Source organism: Lissotriton helveticus, chromosome 11 (assembly GCF_964261635.1).
Source record: "Lissotriton helveticus chromosome 11, aLisHel1.1, whole genome shotgun sequence".
NCBI classification, from domain to species: Eukaryota; Metazoa; Chordata; class Amphibia; order Caudata; family Salamandridae; genus Lissotriton; species Lissotriton helveticus.
In genome coordinates this window covers 68,843,472-68,861,122 of record NC_136072.1, presented here as the reverse complement: position 1 = coordinate 68,861,122, position 17,651 = coordinate 68,843,472, and the positions used below count along the sequence as shown (strand labels likewise).

The 17,651-nt window shown below is 48.0% G+C and overlaps 1 protein-coding gene across 22 annotated transcripts in view; it reads right to left on the bottom strand.

The window, feature by feature from the left end:
* The window catches only part of EIF4G1 (eukaryotic translation initiation factor 4 gamma 1), a 980,016-nt gene that overhangs the window by 589,434 nt on the left and 372,931 nt on the right, over nucleotides 1-17,651 (bottom strand). For all 22 annotated transcript variants that reach the window (XM_078666154.1, XM_078666151.1, XM_078666155.1 and 19 more), the window contains 2 exons: nucleotides 15,138-15,201; nucleotides 13,046-14,398 (listed from right to left, as the gene is read on the bottom strand). In XM_078666154.1, coding sequence (XP_078522280.1) covers nucleotides 13,046-14,398; nucleotides 15,138-15,201 — 1,417 coding nt within the window. The remainder of the gene's footprint in view (nucleotides 1-13,045; nucleotides 14,399-15,137; nucleotides 15,202-17,651) is intronic.

The following is a 17,651-nucleotide window of genomic DNA, read 5'->3' as shown; positions in this document are numbered from 1 at the left end:
GGACTCGATAATTCTCGTTTCGGTGCCAACTCGAATCACGGGTTCACACTCTGCAGATCTGGGCATTAGCTGCTTAATCTCCACTACGCCCCCCCCGCGGCGGGATGCCTGGCTTTCACCTTGGGGATGCCCAGTACGGGCATCTCACAGAGAAAACGCCAGGACGGGTTCCCAAGGCAAGCGCCGAGATGCCTACGGGTAATCGAGCGCTATATAAGAATTAATAATAATAATAATAATAATAATAATAATAATTAATTCACTCCAAAAGGCAGAAAACCTCCTACGCCGGTATCTTCTGGCAGTTCGACAGAACATCAACATTTATCGATCATATAGAATTGGGCCAGCCATGCCTTAAGGATGTGATTAAGAAACAGCCTGTTCTCTTGTGGCACAGGGTATGGACCACTGAAGAGTCCGTTTATCGCCATATTTTAAAGGACGCACTGGAAATTGACAGGGCCAAACATATAAGATTGCTGAAATAGGTTAAACTTTTCTCAAATAGGCCACAGAATATTACAATCACCCCTTGACTATGTGTAGGGTACCGAGAAAGGACCTTAAAAATACATGTATGTTATATGTGAGCAAATCCAGAATTAGGAGTGAAATGCCCAAGACCACGGTGGTAGCACACCATCTTACTTTGACCTCTGAAAATATACAACCATATATCCTGCTAACCACCAGAGATTATGATAGGTTTTTGCTAACGCGCTTCAGACTGAACATACAGCATAGATCTTTAAGTTTCCCCGAGGTAAACGATTGGTCGAGAAAACTTTGCAACTGCCCATGCAACAACATGTCAGCCCAGTCTATACATATATTGTTGTTTTGCACATACTATTCCATACCAAGACAAAGATGGATTGTTCCGGTGTTAAAAAGAATGGAACTGAGACGATGTTGCTCCGCTTTTTTGGTGTTGCAAAATTTGAATAATGTATTCACTATTGCCTCTGTCAATGCCTTTTTTAAAAATGTTTAAATCTCTTAAATCAATTGTGATATGATTTTTATATGTTCTTAGCCCAATCAACAACTCTTACTCTAACTGTGGTACTTGTGTGAATTATAAACTGTGCTTTTATGGTTATTTTTCTTACAATAACCGAATAAAGTTCTTTGAATTGAGTTTAAAGGCACTGACAACTGAGGGCAAACCCACTGGCATAACATCCTATGGATGGTGGAAAATTTGAAGAAAATGTCTTCAGGGTGATTAAAGGAGCTTGTGAGAAAGTGGCTCTATATATACTGGACAATAAGGAGTACAGTGTGTATAGAGTCCACAAACACCAAAGGTATAACAGAGGTTAAAGTCAGAACTGACCTTACTCTCCAAAGTGGTAGCTTGGACGAGCAGTAAGGTAGTACCGTGTAAAGCACAGTGTACCGTGTAAAGACAGTGTAAAGCACTTGTTGTACACACTCAGTCAACAAAAGGTTTCACACACTCAAAGACTGAACTCCAGGCCAATTGTTTTTATATCCACAGATAGTTTTATTTTTAGAACCAACAGTTATCAAAATATACTTTTTAAGGTAAGGGTACTCTCAAGTAAATACTTTGCAGAGGAGCAATCCGTTTGTACATAATTACAGGGTAGGTAATCAGCAATACAGTTCTGAAACACTCTAGCATTGGGCTCAATGGGTTTTTCATAGGAAAGTACAGTTGATTATTTTATGGATTACTTTGGTAGTTCCAGGACTAGATCTTAGATTCAGTCCTGGGGTGTAAACTGAAACCAGATTAGCAAAAACATTTTAGTCACTGATGAATTTTCCTGAATATAAAGCGGTTTTAAAAGTTCACACCTAGAAACTTTTCAAGGTGATTCTGACAATGTTATCCAATGGGAGGAAATTCAGGTTACAGGTAAAGTACGATCGCGTTACTTTTGTGACCCAGCACTGGTCTCCTAGGGCCAGCACTGGGGGCTTAACTCAAAACAGGTAGGTAATTGTGTTTCAGTATTTCGTATGATTTCTAAAGAATATTTGCAGTTTTCAAAAGTAGACAGAAGAAATTTCATAGAAAAGCAGACAATGGGTTCCTATGGAGACAATACAGGTTACTAGTAAACCCGCCGGGGATTACTTTTGCGGTTCAGTACTGGGCTGAAAATTACAGTACTGGCTTCTCTCCCGATCACAGGTGAGTATTTTCGAATTCGGACTTTGGCACATTTTATAGGAATATTTTCAGTTTTCAAACTTAGAAAATTTGCGAGTCAAAATAGGTCAATGTTATCCAATGGCAGGTAAGTGAATTACCGGTTTTCAGATGAGTACTTGGTTGGTGAAGTTAGGGTTCTCGGCGTAGACTATGGGGTCCCCCAGGGTCAGGTGAGTACAGTTCGTTCAGTCCAAGCGGCACAGGGGCGGCCAGGTGCAGAGGTAGGTATGCACAATGTCATCAAATGAGGGAAATGGGGCCTTCAGTTGGTGGCTGCTGGCTAACAGGCCACGCGGCTCTGGGAGCTGGGCTCCTGGTCACTTGCTCTGGGCAAGGGGGGGGGGGGGGGGGGGGGGGGGAGTAGGATAGGGCAAAGAGGTCACAGCCTGCGGCACTCTGGCGGCTGGGTGCAGGGTGCTTTTGAGCCGTCTGTCGCACAATGTTATCGAATGAGGATCTTGAAAGAGGAACAAAGGCTGCAGGCTCAGGGACTGACTCTCCAAGGGCGACCAGCACTTCGAGAGGTAAGTTGGGATGATGGAGCACAGGTAGGTACCCCAAAGGGTGGCACAGGAGGCTGCAGGGCGCCGGGGTGCCTTTGGGGGTCGGAAAGCTTACCCTCTGCTGGTCGCGGTTGGGGTGTCCCCTGGTTCTCAGTCTGCAAGCGTCGGCTGGTTCGTCGAGGAGGGTCTTTGGGCACTGGACTTCGGGTCCCAGTCGCCGGGGGGACGTCCTTGTGGTCTTGGTTGGGGTTGGCCCAGTCTCGGCTGGTGCAGAGTGGGCTGGTCCGGAGCTTCCTGGTGAGCATCAGATGGTGTTGCAGCAGAGCCTCTGCTGATTGGAGTCCTAATCTTCAAGAGGGTCAAGGCAGGCAGGTCTTCTGGGTGTCCCAAAGTTGCTGTCCGCGGAGGTCGCCGGTATTAGGCAGGAGCAGGAGCAGGTTCCAGGATCAACAGGCCGGTAGGGCTGGGGCCAAGTCAGTTGTTGCCCTGTGAGCAACAGTGCTGCGGGTCTTCTTCTTGATCTTCTTTCGTCTTTTGATATCGGGATCTGAGGAAGGAAAGTTCAGGGAGCCCCTAAATACTAAATTTAGGGGCGTTACAGGTAGGGCAAGGGCAGGGAGCAATGGGTCCCTGCCCTGGGGTGAGGACACCCCCTAGCCTGCTCCTCTCCTGTGGGAGGAGGGCAGGAGCCTGGCTGGGATTTGGCAGGGCTCCCCATCTACAAGATGGCCGGAGCCCGGGGTCGTGCTTCACCTCGCCTTCTCCACCTGAGGGGTGGATTTGGCAACGGTTGGCACACCCACCTTCCTGATAGTTTTTCCCGCCAGTCTTCCCGCCAGAGTGGGGGTAGAACAGGTGGGGGGGCCAGTTGCTGGGTACAGCAAATGGTCTGGAGAAGCTCTCAGAGGCAGTATGCCTTTGAAGCTTCCCCCTGTCCATCCCTGAAGAGGAGACATATCACCTCGCCCAGGATGTGCATTGTTGTAGGCCTAGGAGAGCGGGGGGGCTCTCCACCCAGGGGTCCAGCAACATGTCTGCTGTGTGGCAGCCTCTGCAGCCATTCAACCCAGATGTGGATTGTAGGTTCGGGTTTTGGAGGGCATCTTTAAGATGCCCTCTCGTGCATGTTACATTAAATCCCACTCTGGTATCAGTGCAGGTTTAATGTGCTGAGAAGTTTGGTACCAAACTTGTCAGTCTTCAGTGTAGCCATTATGGTGCTGTGGAGTTCGTAATGACGACCTCCCAGCACCATATACTCTTAAATGGCATCACTGCACTTAGTGCCCAGGAACGGCCCTGGGTACTGTAGGGGCACAGGGCTCATGCCCCTGTGCCTTCACCTCTGGCATAGGGCACCCAGCTAGAGGGGTGACTGAAGTATGCCAGGGCAGTGGGTTCTGTGGGCATGGCACAGAGGGGGGTGTGCCATGGATAACCCTTTTGGGTGCCCTGCTGGTGCCCAGGTCCACTAAGTGACCTCACTCTTTTTCTCCAGGATAGGGTAAGGGCCACTCCATCTGTCTTGGAGAGCCCTTGGTGCCACTGGCTCCAAAACCCACACCTGTTGCCCAGGTTGAAACTCAACCATGGCAGCTTTTTGGTCATACCAGTGCTTCTGCAGCTCCTGGTTGGCCTCAAGATTTTTGGATGCTTTATCCATGTACTCAGCCGTTCTGGACCTTAAGCCAAGCACATAGTCCACAACGTCCTGTTTGGGTTCTTGGAGAGGCCTCTCCCAACCCCCCTTTACAAGACAAAGTGGTCCCCTTACAGGATGACCAAACAGAAGTTCAAAGGGTGAACACCCCACTCCCTTCTGTGGCACTTCCCTATAACCGAAAACTAGAGCATGGCAACAGGACATCCCATCTCCTTTTGAGTTTGAGGGAGCCCCATGATCATACCTTTCAGTGTCTTGTTGAATCGTTCTACAAGACCATTGGTTTGTGGGTGGTATGGGGTAGTAAACTTGTACTGCACCCCACACTCCTTCCACATGTGTTTCAGGTAAGCAGACATGAAGTTGGTACCTGTCTGAAACCACCTCCTTAAGAAACCCTACCCTCGTGAAGACACCTAGGAGGGCCTTGGCTACTGCAGGAGCTGTAGTGACCCTAAGGGGAATTGCCTCAGGGTACCTAGTAGCATGATCCACTACTACTAGAATGAATTTGTTCCGAGGCTGTGGGAGGTTCAAGTGGACCCAAAATGTCCACACCTACCCTTTTAAAGGACACCCCCAACACTGGCAGTGGTATCAGGGGGGCCTTTGGCTTGCCACCTGTCTTGCCACTGGCCTGACAGGAGCTCACAAACGCCTTCACTTTTTGGTTCATCTGGGGCCAGTAAAAGCAGCTAACCAACCTCTCCCAAGTTTTGGTTTGTCCCAGGTGTCCAGCTAGGGGGATGTCATGAGCTAAAGTTAGGAGGAAATCCCTGTACTTCTGTGGCACTACCACTCTCCTGGTAACTCCAGGATTGGGGTTTGCCTCAGCATACAGTAATCCCTCTTCCCAATAAGGTCTGTGGGTACCACAGACATCTCCCTTGGCTTCTGCAGCCTCAGGCTTTCAAGAGTGGGGCAGTCTCGCTGGCACGGCTCTTCCCTAGTGGGTCCCCCTGGGCCCAGGAGTCCAGCCTGGTAAGGCTCAAGCTCCATAGGCTCAGTTTCCTCCAGGGTTTCCAAGTCCTCTCCTTGGGGAGAGGGGGTCCTGAGTGGCTGGCTGTGTAGAAGCTGGTTCCCCAGTCTACTTGCTTTTTCTCTTGGTTGGTTGGGCCATACTTTCAGGCTCCAACCTCACTTGTTCACCCTTCTTTTTGCTATGGTTTGGACACACACCAGCCTAGGGATACCCAGCATGGACGCATGGGTTACTTGCTCAACTTCAGCCCAGGCTGAGGTCTCCAGGTAATTTCCAGGCAGACAGACAGCTGGCAAATGTGGTGAGACCACTACCAGTTTCAGGCAGTAACCTCCTCCCATCCTAATGTTACCACATAGCTAGAGGGCGCTGGGTGGTAATGCTGTCAGTATTGGTGACTGGGTAAGTTTTCCCAATCAGGTATTGTTCTGGGGAAACCAGCTTTTCCCTTACATAGGGATGCTGGCACCTGTATCCCTCAGGGCTTCTACTTTAGTTCCATTGATGGGAGGGGTATTGCAGATATTTGTTAGTTGGGTGCCACCCAGCAACACTGGCAACCTCCATATTCCCCAAGTAGACTAGCTTGAGTGTATTCCCAGATTTGCTCAGGGCGATCCTCTGATCCCATCTGTAGATTCACTGTCCTTGGAGTAGCTGGATTGGGTGCCTTAGGGGCTTTGTTGCAGGGGCAGTTCTTGCCTACAGTTAAATGTCCCAACTTCTTACAGTTGTTACAATAGGCCTTGTTAGGATCAAAGTTTCTTCCTCTATAGGGCTGAGGCACATAGGGAGTAGATTGGGACCCACCCACCTGAACAGGTTTTTGGGGCCCTTTGGAAGACCACCTTCTTTTGGTTACCCCAGTGGCTGTCCTTGTCACCCTAGTCTTGACCCAGTGGTCTGCCTTCTTTCCCAATTCTTGGGAAGAAATTACACCTAGGTCTACCAAATGCTGATGTAACTTCATTTGTGCAATTATTCAAAATGTGTTCCTTCATAAACAAATTGTACAGTCCAGTAAAGTCATGCACATTGTGTCCAGTTAACCACCCATCTAGTGTCTTTACTGAGTAGTCTACAAAATCTATCCAGGATTGGGTCTGGGTTTTGTGAGCCCCCTGAACCTAATTCTGTACTCCTCAGTGTGAGTCCAAATCCCTCAGTATCTTCATGAGATCATAGGACCCTGTCTCTGGCCCAGAGAGGGTCAGAAGTTTGTCTCTGCAGTTACCAGAGAACAGTTCCCACAGGAGTGCCCCCGGAGAGGTTTCTTTAGCCGTCTGATATCACAAGCCCTCTCAAAGGCTGTGAACCACTTGGTGAGGTCATCACCTTCCTCAAATTTAGGGACAATCCCTTTGGGGATTTTAGGATAATAAGATTTCTCTGTATCCTGGTTATTGATATTGCTGCCACCAGAGATGGGGGCTAGGCCCATCTCTTTTCTTTCTTTTTCTAGAGGAAGGAGCCTGGTCTCTAGGTCTAATCTCTTGGCCAACTTTGCTAGAAAGTGGTCCTCTGCATTGGGGTTCCCCCCAATGGGTTCCCTGGGGCCCAATCCACCTGTGTGGTTCCCAGGCTCCCTGAGGTTGACTCTTGGAATAAAGGGTACAGAGGCCCCTTCTTCCCTAAGGATGGGGGGGGGACCATTATCCTCCCCCTCTCTTCTTCCTCTGTGTGGGTGTCCCCCTGCTCAGAGGGGTGGTCTTTTGCATACTCAGCCAGGAGCTCCTGAAGCCCTTGTTTGGTTGGACGCAGACCTACAGTTAATTGTTTAATTTTGCATAGGGCCTTCAATTCTTTGAAGTGCAAGTAAGATGTGAGGTCGAGCTCCTCCACCAGGTCTGTTTTATCTTCACTAACAGCTGGGTTCCTTTGAGTCATTATAACATGATAGTTCTAACCCTCTACCCTAGCTTGTACCCTACCTGAGGTTTAGTATTTTTGGAAAGACCAATTTCAGAATTCTAAAGGTAATTTATGAGTTCGGTCGTGTGATCAGATGGTAACCATGTAGTCCAAGAAATGCAAGTTGGTATCCCCCCGCTGCCACAAATGTGAGAAAGTGGCTCTAGATATACTGGACAATAAGGCAGAACAGTGTGCATAGAGTCCACAAACCCCAAAGGTATAACAGAGGTTAAAGTCAGAACTCACCTTACTCACCAAAGTGGTAGCTTGGTCGAGCAGCAAGGCAGTACCAGAGGACAGTGTAAAGCACTTGTTGTACACACTCAATCAGCAAAAGGTTTCACACACTCAAGAAATGAACTCCAGGCCAATTGTTATATCCTCAGATATAGTGGTTTTATTTTTAGAACCAACAGTTCTAAAAATATACTTCAAGGTACGAGTCCTCATGTAAATACTTTGCAAGGGAGCAATAAGTTTGTACACACAATAATTACAGGATAGCTAATAAGCAATACAGTTCTGAAACACTCTAGCATGAGCTCAATGGGTTTTTTCATAGGAAAAAACAGTTGATTACTTTATGGATTACTTTGGTAGTTCCAGGACTAGATCTTGGATTCAGTCCTGGGGTCTAAACTGAAACCAGATTAGCAAAAAGGTTTTAGTTACTGTGATGAATTTTCCTGAATATAAAGCGGTTTTAAAAGTTCACACTTAGAAACTTGTCAATGCTAAAAAAGGGGGGGGGGAAGAGGCTGCAGATATACCCTCTATTGCCTTGGAGGGGACGGCTACACTGGGAGATGAGGACATGGAAAGAATGAAATGAGGGAGCAATGCCTCTGAGACTATTTCTATCGGTATAGCGGATACTCCTCTTCGCGCCTCGGAGACCTCCACAGACCCTCCAATATCTGTTACACACGAAACTAACCCCTCTAAAGAAAACGCACAAGTAGTAGAAATTGGGGAAATAGAGGGTGAAGTTTCAAATGAGGAGTACGAGAAAATGACTGAAATCGAAACAGCCTCTTTCTCTGATAATGCTGAACATTTCTCCGGTAAGAAAGAGATGGTGAAGAACAAAACAAAAACCAAGAACAGAATGAAGGGGGGAAAAAAAGGGAAAACACTGGGCGTACTAAGCACATCCACATCAACCTCAGTGCCAGCAGTAAAGAGATTACATCTTGCTGAGAAAAGTCCTCTCAGGAAGTGGATGCAAGCCAAGGGTCTGGTAAAGACCATGACGCTCCGGCTCTCTGGTGTAAGCTCGCCCGAACAGGACATTACTCAAAACATCTGCCATGCCGATAGAAGATATTCTGTCTGCAACGGATACCCTCCAGGTGACTGTACCTGACGCCTCTGATGTACTTGATATGAATATTATAGAATGACAAAACTATGGGATCGGACCAATTGGCTAATACTCTGAAAGTACTGGAAACGTTAGAGAATGATGGTACTCAGTTAGATGTACCAGTTAAGAAACTATCCCCTAGTGACTTGGTGGTCTTGGATGAAGTCAATAATGGTGTACCTCCTGATGGCTCGGGGTAATTAATGGGGCCGTGTGTCCTACCTGCTCTGCTGACTGATGATCTGTTCAAAGGAGCGGACAATTCCAACATTGCTAGAGTATCGGAAGATAGGATGAAAAAAACGACTTCATCATTGGACATATTACAAACCTTAACCGATAACAAAAAGGAGGCGCAAGAGCACTTCTTACAATTGAGAGAGGACAACTCCAAACCACAGAACTCTTTACAGGACATAGACAAAAAGATGGGTGGGATGTCACAGGATATAGGGGATTTACAACAACGGGTGGTTAAGATAGAGGAAGGGTCGGCAGGAATTTTATTTTATTTTTATTTATTTTGAAAGTTTTGTATAGCGCGAACAAGATCTTTACAGATATCAGAGCGCTTCACATAGAAAAGGGGAGCATGAGGGAACATAGTCAAACAGGTAAGTAAAAATGCTAGTAGTACCCACATGTGGTAGCCAAGAAAATCACATAAATCACATATATCATTAATACATATAAAACGATTAAGCCAAGGGGTCGAACAAGGAGTAGAGAACAGTGCGGAGACTTAACAAAGTTCAGAATAGCACTTCAGGTGTATTTAGCCATGAGGATAGCTTTTACTTCTTTCTTAAACAGTGTAGTGGAGGAGATAAGCCTCGTTTCAGGGGGGAGTGAGTTCCAGATCCTGGGTGCCATTCCCGAGAAGGAGCGTATATAAGTTTTTTCCTTCCGGAATCTTCGAGGCTTCAGCAGAAGAATGTTTGTGCCTCTGGTGTTTCTAGAGCCTCCAGAGATTGTCAGCTTCTGAGTGAGATAGCTTGGTGAGCTCATGTGGACAGCTTTGTGCGTCATGCAGGCGATTTTCAGATGTATTCTGGCTTCGAAAGGCAGCCAGTTCAGGTTTTTAAAGTCAGGGGAGATATGCGAGTGTTTTTTTGCACCAGTGATGAGTCTCGCTGCAGCGTTTAGAGAAGCTCTTAGTGGTGCAGTAGTAGTTAGGGGTAGTCCGCAGAGGGCGATGCTGCCATATTCTATTCGAGGGATGACTAGTGCTTGTACTGCAGTTCGGAAGTCATTGGCAGGGAGGAAGGGTTTAAGTTTCCTCAGGGTATTGATTTGGTAGTTCGCTCCCTTAGTTGCCTTGCTGATATGTTGCTGCATGTTGAGATTGGTGTCCAGTGTGATGCCTAAGGATTTTGCTGAGTCTATGATGGTGGGTTGGACATTGAGTGCAGTTAGGTCTTTAAGCCAGAGTTGTGTGGTAGAGATCTTGGCGGGAGGTGAGATAAGAAGGAACTCTGTTTTCAGAGCATTGAGTTTGAGATGATTATCGGCAAGCCAGGATTGGGTGCTTCTGATCGTTGAGTTCAGGAGCAAAATGTCTTTGGGGGATTGTAATTTGAGATATAGTTGGGTATCATCAGCGTACATGTGAAAGTGTATATTGGACTCTTGTAACAAGGTGGTGAGGGGTTCCATGACTATGTTGAACAAAGTTGGGGATAGGGAGGAACCTTGTGGGACGCCTAACGAAACAGGTATAGGCGAGGACATCAGGTTGTTACTCTTGAATTTCTGCGACCTGTTGTGTAGAAAGGAAGTGAACCATTTGAGGACTGTCCCAGATAGACCCATTCTTGTGTTTAGTAGTTCGAGTAAATTCTCATGCTTAACAGTGTCAAAAGCTGAAGAGAGATCAAGAAGGATGAGGAGACAGGTATCATTTTGATCTAGCATTTGAAGGGCGTCGTCAATTATGTGTGTCATAGCCGTTTCAGTGCTATGCCCCGCTCGGAAGCCTGATTGATGAGGATTGAGGAGGCCAAACTGGTCAACGTGTTTAGTCAATTGTAGTTGTGCGCATTTTTCCAACAATTTGGCGAGAGTGGGGATATTGGTAATGGGACGGCAGTTGTTTAAGTCACTCCTGTTGGTTTCTTTAGTAAAGGCGTGACTTGTCCTACTTTGAGGGAGTCCGGGATGGTTCCTTGTTGAAGTGAGCTGTTGATAATTTTAGTCCAGAGTGGTAGGAGCAGAGGGATAAAGTCCTTTACAGCGTTAGCATGGAGGGGGTCCGTGAGGTGATTGGATTGTTTAATGGTGCTGAGCAGTTTCCCTATTTCTTCTTCAGAGTAGGTGACAAAGGATGACCATGTGGCATTGTTTTTTCGTTCAGTGGATGCTATGCAATGAGGCTTGGAGTAGAGGCTTGCGTCAATGATGAGATCACTCTTTATGTTGTCAGTTTTTTGGATAAAGAAAGTGGAGAAGTCTTCACAGGAGGGAGCCTCGTGCATATTGCTGTGTGGCTGGGGTTGTTCCTTGCATTGAGTTCTGATTAGGTCAAACAGTTTCCTCGGCCTGTTCCTTGCTTGGTCGAGCTGGTGGCTGAAGAAAAGTGTTTTTGAGCGTTTAATTTTCCTGAAGTAGGCGTTTCTCTTTTTCTTTACTTGTGTGGTAGTTAGCCAGCATGAACAGGGCGGTTAGAACTGGTCGGGGCCAGTTGCTGGGGCCAGTTGCTGGGGCCAGTGTGGTAGTTAGCCAGCATGATGATAAGTTGTTAGCATTACAATTGAAAGTTAAGGATCTCGAAAACCGACAAAGACGGTCCAATCTTAGGCTTTTTGGTCTCCCAGAGGGGGGGGGGGGGGGGGGGGGGGGGCTACCGAGAGCATTTATGGTACGGCTATTTCAGCAGGCTTTCGTAGATCTCTTAGACTGGGATTCTCAGTTACAGAGAGTCCATAGACTACCAATAACCCAGAGAAACAAAGTAAACTCCCCCGCCCATTCCTAATTCACTTTGGGAACCATCTGTTAAGGCAGGCAGTATCCTTAAAAGCAAGACCCAACTTACCAGTAACAGTAGGCGAGATATCCTTCTTTGTCAAATCAGATCTGAGTAAGGCTACCATGGACAGACGATGGCAACTACGCAAACTAATCGATCCATTTAAGGCTCTAGGGGGTTAAGCATACTTGCAGAAACCGGCAAGGTGGCCAGAGATGCCAATTGGGTACTTTGTTTCAGCATAGCTTTTCTATTTAGGGAAGGAACACAGGCCCTGGGTACCTGATTGGCAGGGACCCAGGGCACATTCAGTCAAAGCACATCAGCAGTTCAGAAAAAAGTGGGGGCATACCAAGGCAAGAAAGATCCACTTTCTCACAGAGCTGGGCTCCAAACCGTTTCTAAAGATGCTGAAAGAAAGGAACTGATGTCCACTCGCATGGGTAGAACTGAAATGCAGCTCACCTCAGCAGCGCAACAGTATCACTGTAGAGTTGCATGGTGCTACCTACCAAGCAAGCAGGAGCACAGCTTTTGAGTTTTCTGGATGAAGTCTTGTGTCTAGGGAAATACACCAGGGGAGGAATCGGAAACTAATTTACCATTATGCTATATAATGTTTAATCTCAGTGAGTCACTATATACGGGCTGAGCCATTATGAAAATATAATGTCCTCGTTAAGGCCCATCTAAAAAAAAAAAAATTCACGAGCCTCAAGCGTGTCTCTGAAAGCTAATGCAAGCATGACAAGGGACTGGGCTACATTTGAAGAAATAGTCTAATCTAATACCAAAACCTTCACCACTTCTGCTGCCATTGTTTCATTTTAATCTAAACATCCACGAACTGCCTTGTTCCACAATGTGCTAGGGATTTTGGCCTGGTCTATATACCTTTTACTAGCCTCCCTTCAAAGAACGCAATGTGCACTGCATGCTACATATGGGCTTCCAGAATAGCCTAGCCATTTCCTTGCATGAAAACTGAACTTGCGCAATTAATACAAAAGCCTTCCAGCCTGTACTATTCTGGACAAGATCCCTTCTTGGCACTGCAAAAAACTATGCCTTGCCTCGTTAGATATACTCACTCATCACACCGCATTGCACTGGATTCCACAGGAGAAAGCACTTCAGAACGCTTTTTCTGGGATGTATTTCATGCAAGGGTTTAAGATTAGTTGTGCAGTGCATGCTGTGCTAAACATCCCAAAGATTAAAAAAAAAAGAAGGCAATGCCCATCACAGTACAACCATGCGTACACAGTCTCAAGCAGAGTAAGTATTCCAATGTCCGCTGCATCACTCCACATATCCCATTTGTACATAAATCTCAGCTTCAACAGCTGTGGCAAATCTCTAAATGTAATTCTGATTTCCCAGTTTGTCCCACCACAGCCTCTGTAGTGCTCAGAGGCAAAAGCTTGAAAGCAAACACTCAGCTGTAGAGGTACGTACCTTGAACAGCGGTTTCTGCACTCTCCACCGAGGAAGCTACTGCCGGTGCTACTGAGGGTTGCATTTCCTTGGTCATCTCCTTCTCAGCTTTTTTCACAGGCTCCTCTTCACTTACTGCAGGAACAGCAGCTGGTGCAGCAATCTGTTCAACTGCTTTCACCACCTCTGGCTCTGAGATAGGACTGATGTCAGATTCTGCTGGCTCATCAGCTAATTTACAATCCAAAGTACCCGATAATCCAAGCCCGTTGGCAAGTTTCAGTTCTTCAGGCTGGGCGATGGGGGAGTCCATGACCGGTTCAAGCTGGGAATGAGCCTCAGCTTGGGAAGGAGACTCAGAGGCAGGCTTTGGCTGATTAAGTGGCTCTTGTGGAGTATCGGGTTGGGAACGTTGCTCTGGCTGAGCAGCAGGTTCTGGGTGGGCAGACACCTTGGGTGGTGCAGAGAGGCAAGAAGCAGGCTGTGGAGATGGCTCTGCAGGGGTTTGAGAGGTTAGAGGAGAAGGGGCGTCAAGTTCTTCAGAAAGTTGAGAAACAGGAGTAGGAGGCTCAGGCTCTGAAGGATGCTGGGATATAAGTTGAGAAAGGGGCTCAGGCTTCAGAGGGGGCTGGGAAGCAGGCTGAGGGGAGGGCTCAGGTTTTACAGGTGGGACAGAGGCAGCCCGAATAGGGGCCTCGAGCTTTACAAGTGGCTCGGAAGCAGGCGGTGTAAAAGACTCAAACTTCACAGGAGGCTCAGTAGAGGGTTCAGGCTTTACAGGGGGCTGAGATGCAGGCTGGACAGAAGGCTCCGGCTTTGGAGGCGTGTGGGAAGTTGGCTCTGACTTGGAGGGCTTGGCAGTGGGCTCAAGCTGAGCAGGCAGCTCAAACTGGGAAAGGACCTCTGGTTGGGCAGGAGGCACAGAAATAAAAGGAGGCGAAGGGCAGGAAGGAGGCACAGGCAATTTTTCAAGTATACCGTTTGCTTCTACTATGGCCTGTTGGGGGGAGGGTACCTCTAGGGCAGAGGGCAGTGGCTCTTCCAAGGCTTCCTCAATTGAAAACCTCTGTGGATTCTCAACTTGTGTTCCTAGGGGTACCGGCTGTATTGTAGGCTCCAACAAAGGACTTTCTCTTCCTTCCTCTGCTAAGGGTTCCACCAACTCAGAAAGGGGACTTTCCTCCAGGATATCAGTTTCAGGAGTAGAAGACTGAGCCTGCGTTAGAGGAGTGAGCTCTAACACATGCGGAATATAGTCTGGTCCTGGAAGAATTAGTCCTGTGGGCACAACTTCAAACTCCGGATCAGCTGCTGGAGGAAGTGGTGGGGATGGCGATGGCTTGCTCACAAATGGTGCAGGTTTAGGACGATCATCTGAAGAAAAAAAAAAACAAAGGCGCTTAACATCTTGACTCATCCTCACACTGTCATAGTACAGTATTTCCTTTTAGCGCCTCTATAGTTAACTTTCTAAATACCTTTCCCTCTATCTAAGTGGGTATTTAGAGGCTTATTGTGTAAAGGATTTTAATACTTAATACCCCAAATGAAAAATAGGAAAATGTCAAGATCAGCTGCATAAGACATTGCATTTCTGTCTAGAAAACATTTCGACCAACTCAAAGTAATCTACCCAGCATATATTTATTAGTGGTCTTAAATTTGGTCTGAATGTTAACCTGGAAGGCACTCTGAGGGTCATGTCTTTAGAAACACTTTTGAAATGAATGCAGGAGCTGAACAGCCGTAAGGGCAAAGAGCCTAATATAAATACAAACCACTGACAAAAAATGTTTTTACGCTACTTCCTTGAGTGCATTTATGAATTATATAGTGTGGGCTGAATTTAGCATTTACCTCTTTCCCAGATGTCATTGTAAAAATTTTAAGAATACCTGTGTTTCCAGACAGTGATGTTCTGGGAGCATACTGCTGGAGAGGGATGATCCACCAGCAGTATCCTCATGCAGCACCTAGGCCTTTCCCACAGACTGCTAGTGCTTCAGAAGCACTCCCAACCCTGACAAGATGATGTCACAAAGCAGCATGACTAGGTCACTGCAAGATTAGTGCTCAGCTCTACAGCAACTTTACTTCCCAAACAAATACCAACCTGGTCTCACGACGACTGTTACGTGGGTACTCTCTCCATTAGCCTGCACTTCACCAGCGATGGACTGTGGGGGGGGAGGGGAAAGGAAGAGCGACAGGTTATTCACACCGGAAGCCTTTCATCAGAACTGCACTCTGCCCCCCTACCCCACCCCCCAGTCTCTAAACTCTCCCCCTTTAGCTGCCCCCCTCTCAACACACTGGAGCCACAGGACTCCTGGAAGAAGCTTGGCCAATTGCATCACAAACACTGATGACCTCAAGTGATGCTGTCTTGCAGTCCCAGATTACCAGAGGCTGATAAAATACAAATTTACCTATGACAAGTAGGAAAATATGTCATAAGCCAGACAGCTACAATTACCGCATGGTTTGTAATCCTATAGATGCCCAAATGTCAGTACTCACTAACCCTGGTTCAGAAGGCTTCACAGCACCAACAGCTACACTTTCTAGGCAAGGAACCTAGACACTATTGATCTCAGTGCACGGATGAGTTTACAAGCAGTAAATGTGGGCGATTTAGAGATATGATTAGTGATGAAACTTTAGATGGGGGTTACTACCAATTACATTGCTGGGAAGGCCACATTTAGACTCCAAAGTGGATCTAGTAGAGCACAAAAAAATATACATTCAATGAAATTTGGAAAGTAAGTTTTGCAGCGTGAATCTTTCTGGATTCACTATGCTGTGCATTATTCCGCGGTCTTGTGGTTGGGTCCGGATTCGTAGTCTTTTCTTTGTTTTTTTTTTTTTTTTCTCTTTGCCCAGGTGGGCGTCGGCGTCACACCCCCTTTGGGTGTATTTCCGGTGACGTCGGCATGCTTCCTGCGGAAGCTCCCACTCTTGGGCGCCATCTTCAGATTCTTTTTTTCCGCGGTCGGGTCTGGATCGTTCCCGTTTGGGCTCCAGACATTTTTGGAGAAAGAAGAAAGAAAAATACAGAAAAGACGAGGAGAAGTCATCTGAAGACTCCAGGGGACTTCACCGACGAAAGACAAGCAAAGATAAGGCGTTTTCCATCCAGATCTTCGACGACCGTCGACGAACACGCGACCAGAGAGGCCCTGGACGCTCGAGGATGGACAACACGCCGTTCAAGTTCTGCCGTAACTGCCACCACAAGTACGCGCAGAAGGACCAGCACCCGGTATGCAACCTTTGCCTACCGGTGGACCACGAAAGCGGAGACTGCAACGCCTGTTCCGCCTTCACCCCGAAGACCCTTCGTGTGAGAGAGAGGCAGAGGGTAGCACACGCCGCCCTGCAGGGGAAGGCCCCGACCCCGTCGCTCTACGAGCTGGGGATGTCCTCCGAGGAAGAAGACAACGCTGCCGCCGAAGACGACAGCTACACGGTCGTAGAGACCGATTACACGAAGACTTCTGACAAGGTAGGAGACTCTTCGGCCCCCAAGAACCCGAGAGACTCTGAGTCTCGAAAAATCGAGGGCAAGACCCCGAAAGCGCCGACGCCAAAAAAGGCGGCGTCCGCGACTACTCCCAGGCCCAGCGGATCCTCAGAGAAGGAGTCCCCGGCGCCGAGAGCTGCTGATCAGCAGAAGACGTCGAAAATCGTCCCCGAAAAGGATCGATCGACGAGGGAGAAAGACCCGAAACTGTCGACGACGACCAGAGACCCGATATCCGGTTCGACGTCGAAAACTTCGACTCCGAGAGGCACGGCGACGAGCCATCCGTCGAAGAGAGCGGCGGAACCATCCGACGCGGAACACGCGGCCGAGATGGAAAAGAAAAGAAGGCGCCTCGAGGCAGAAATGGAGAACTTCATGCAGCGGAAAAAAGATTTCGACGCAAGGATGAAGGCCTTCACGATCCCTCACAAGACCAAGCCACCAGTGCTGGAGGCGGTCGAGGAGGAAGAAGAAGAGGTCGCCGAAGTCACCGAGCAAGACCAGGACGTCGAGGTGTTCGACGACCAGGAGGAGTACGAGAATCCCCACGAGAGCTACAGCTATGGGGAGGAAGATGAGGGCAGGACAGACACAGAGTCGGCGCCCTATGACCTTCAGGAGGTAGATTACATCGATGTCGACACCGACAGCCCGGAGGAGGTGGTCGACACCTACCCCTCGAGGCCCTCGCCGCCGGACGACATCGGGGCCTACAACGCGGTGATACAATCTGCCGCAGCAGCTTTCAAGCTCAAGCTCGACGAAGAGAAGCAGAAAGCAGACTTCCTTCTGGAAACATTGCTCCCAACACAAACGAGGAGCCAGCTCCTCCCGATGCTCGAGAGCGTCTTGGCTCAGGGGAAGGAAGCTTTCAGGGAGCCCGCAACATGCAAGGCAGTAACTCCCAGAACTGAGAAGAAGTACAAGCATGCCGCAAAGGACCCGGCCTACATTCAGGGCACGGTCTCCGCAGACTCCATTATCACGGCCACAGCAAGGAGGAGGGCTAACGTACCCACTACCTCGGGCCCGCCACCGGATAAAGAGAGCAAAAGGATGGATCTGGTGGGCAGAAGGATCGAACGGAATGCCGCGACC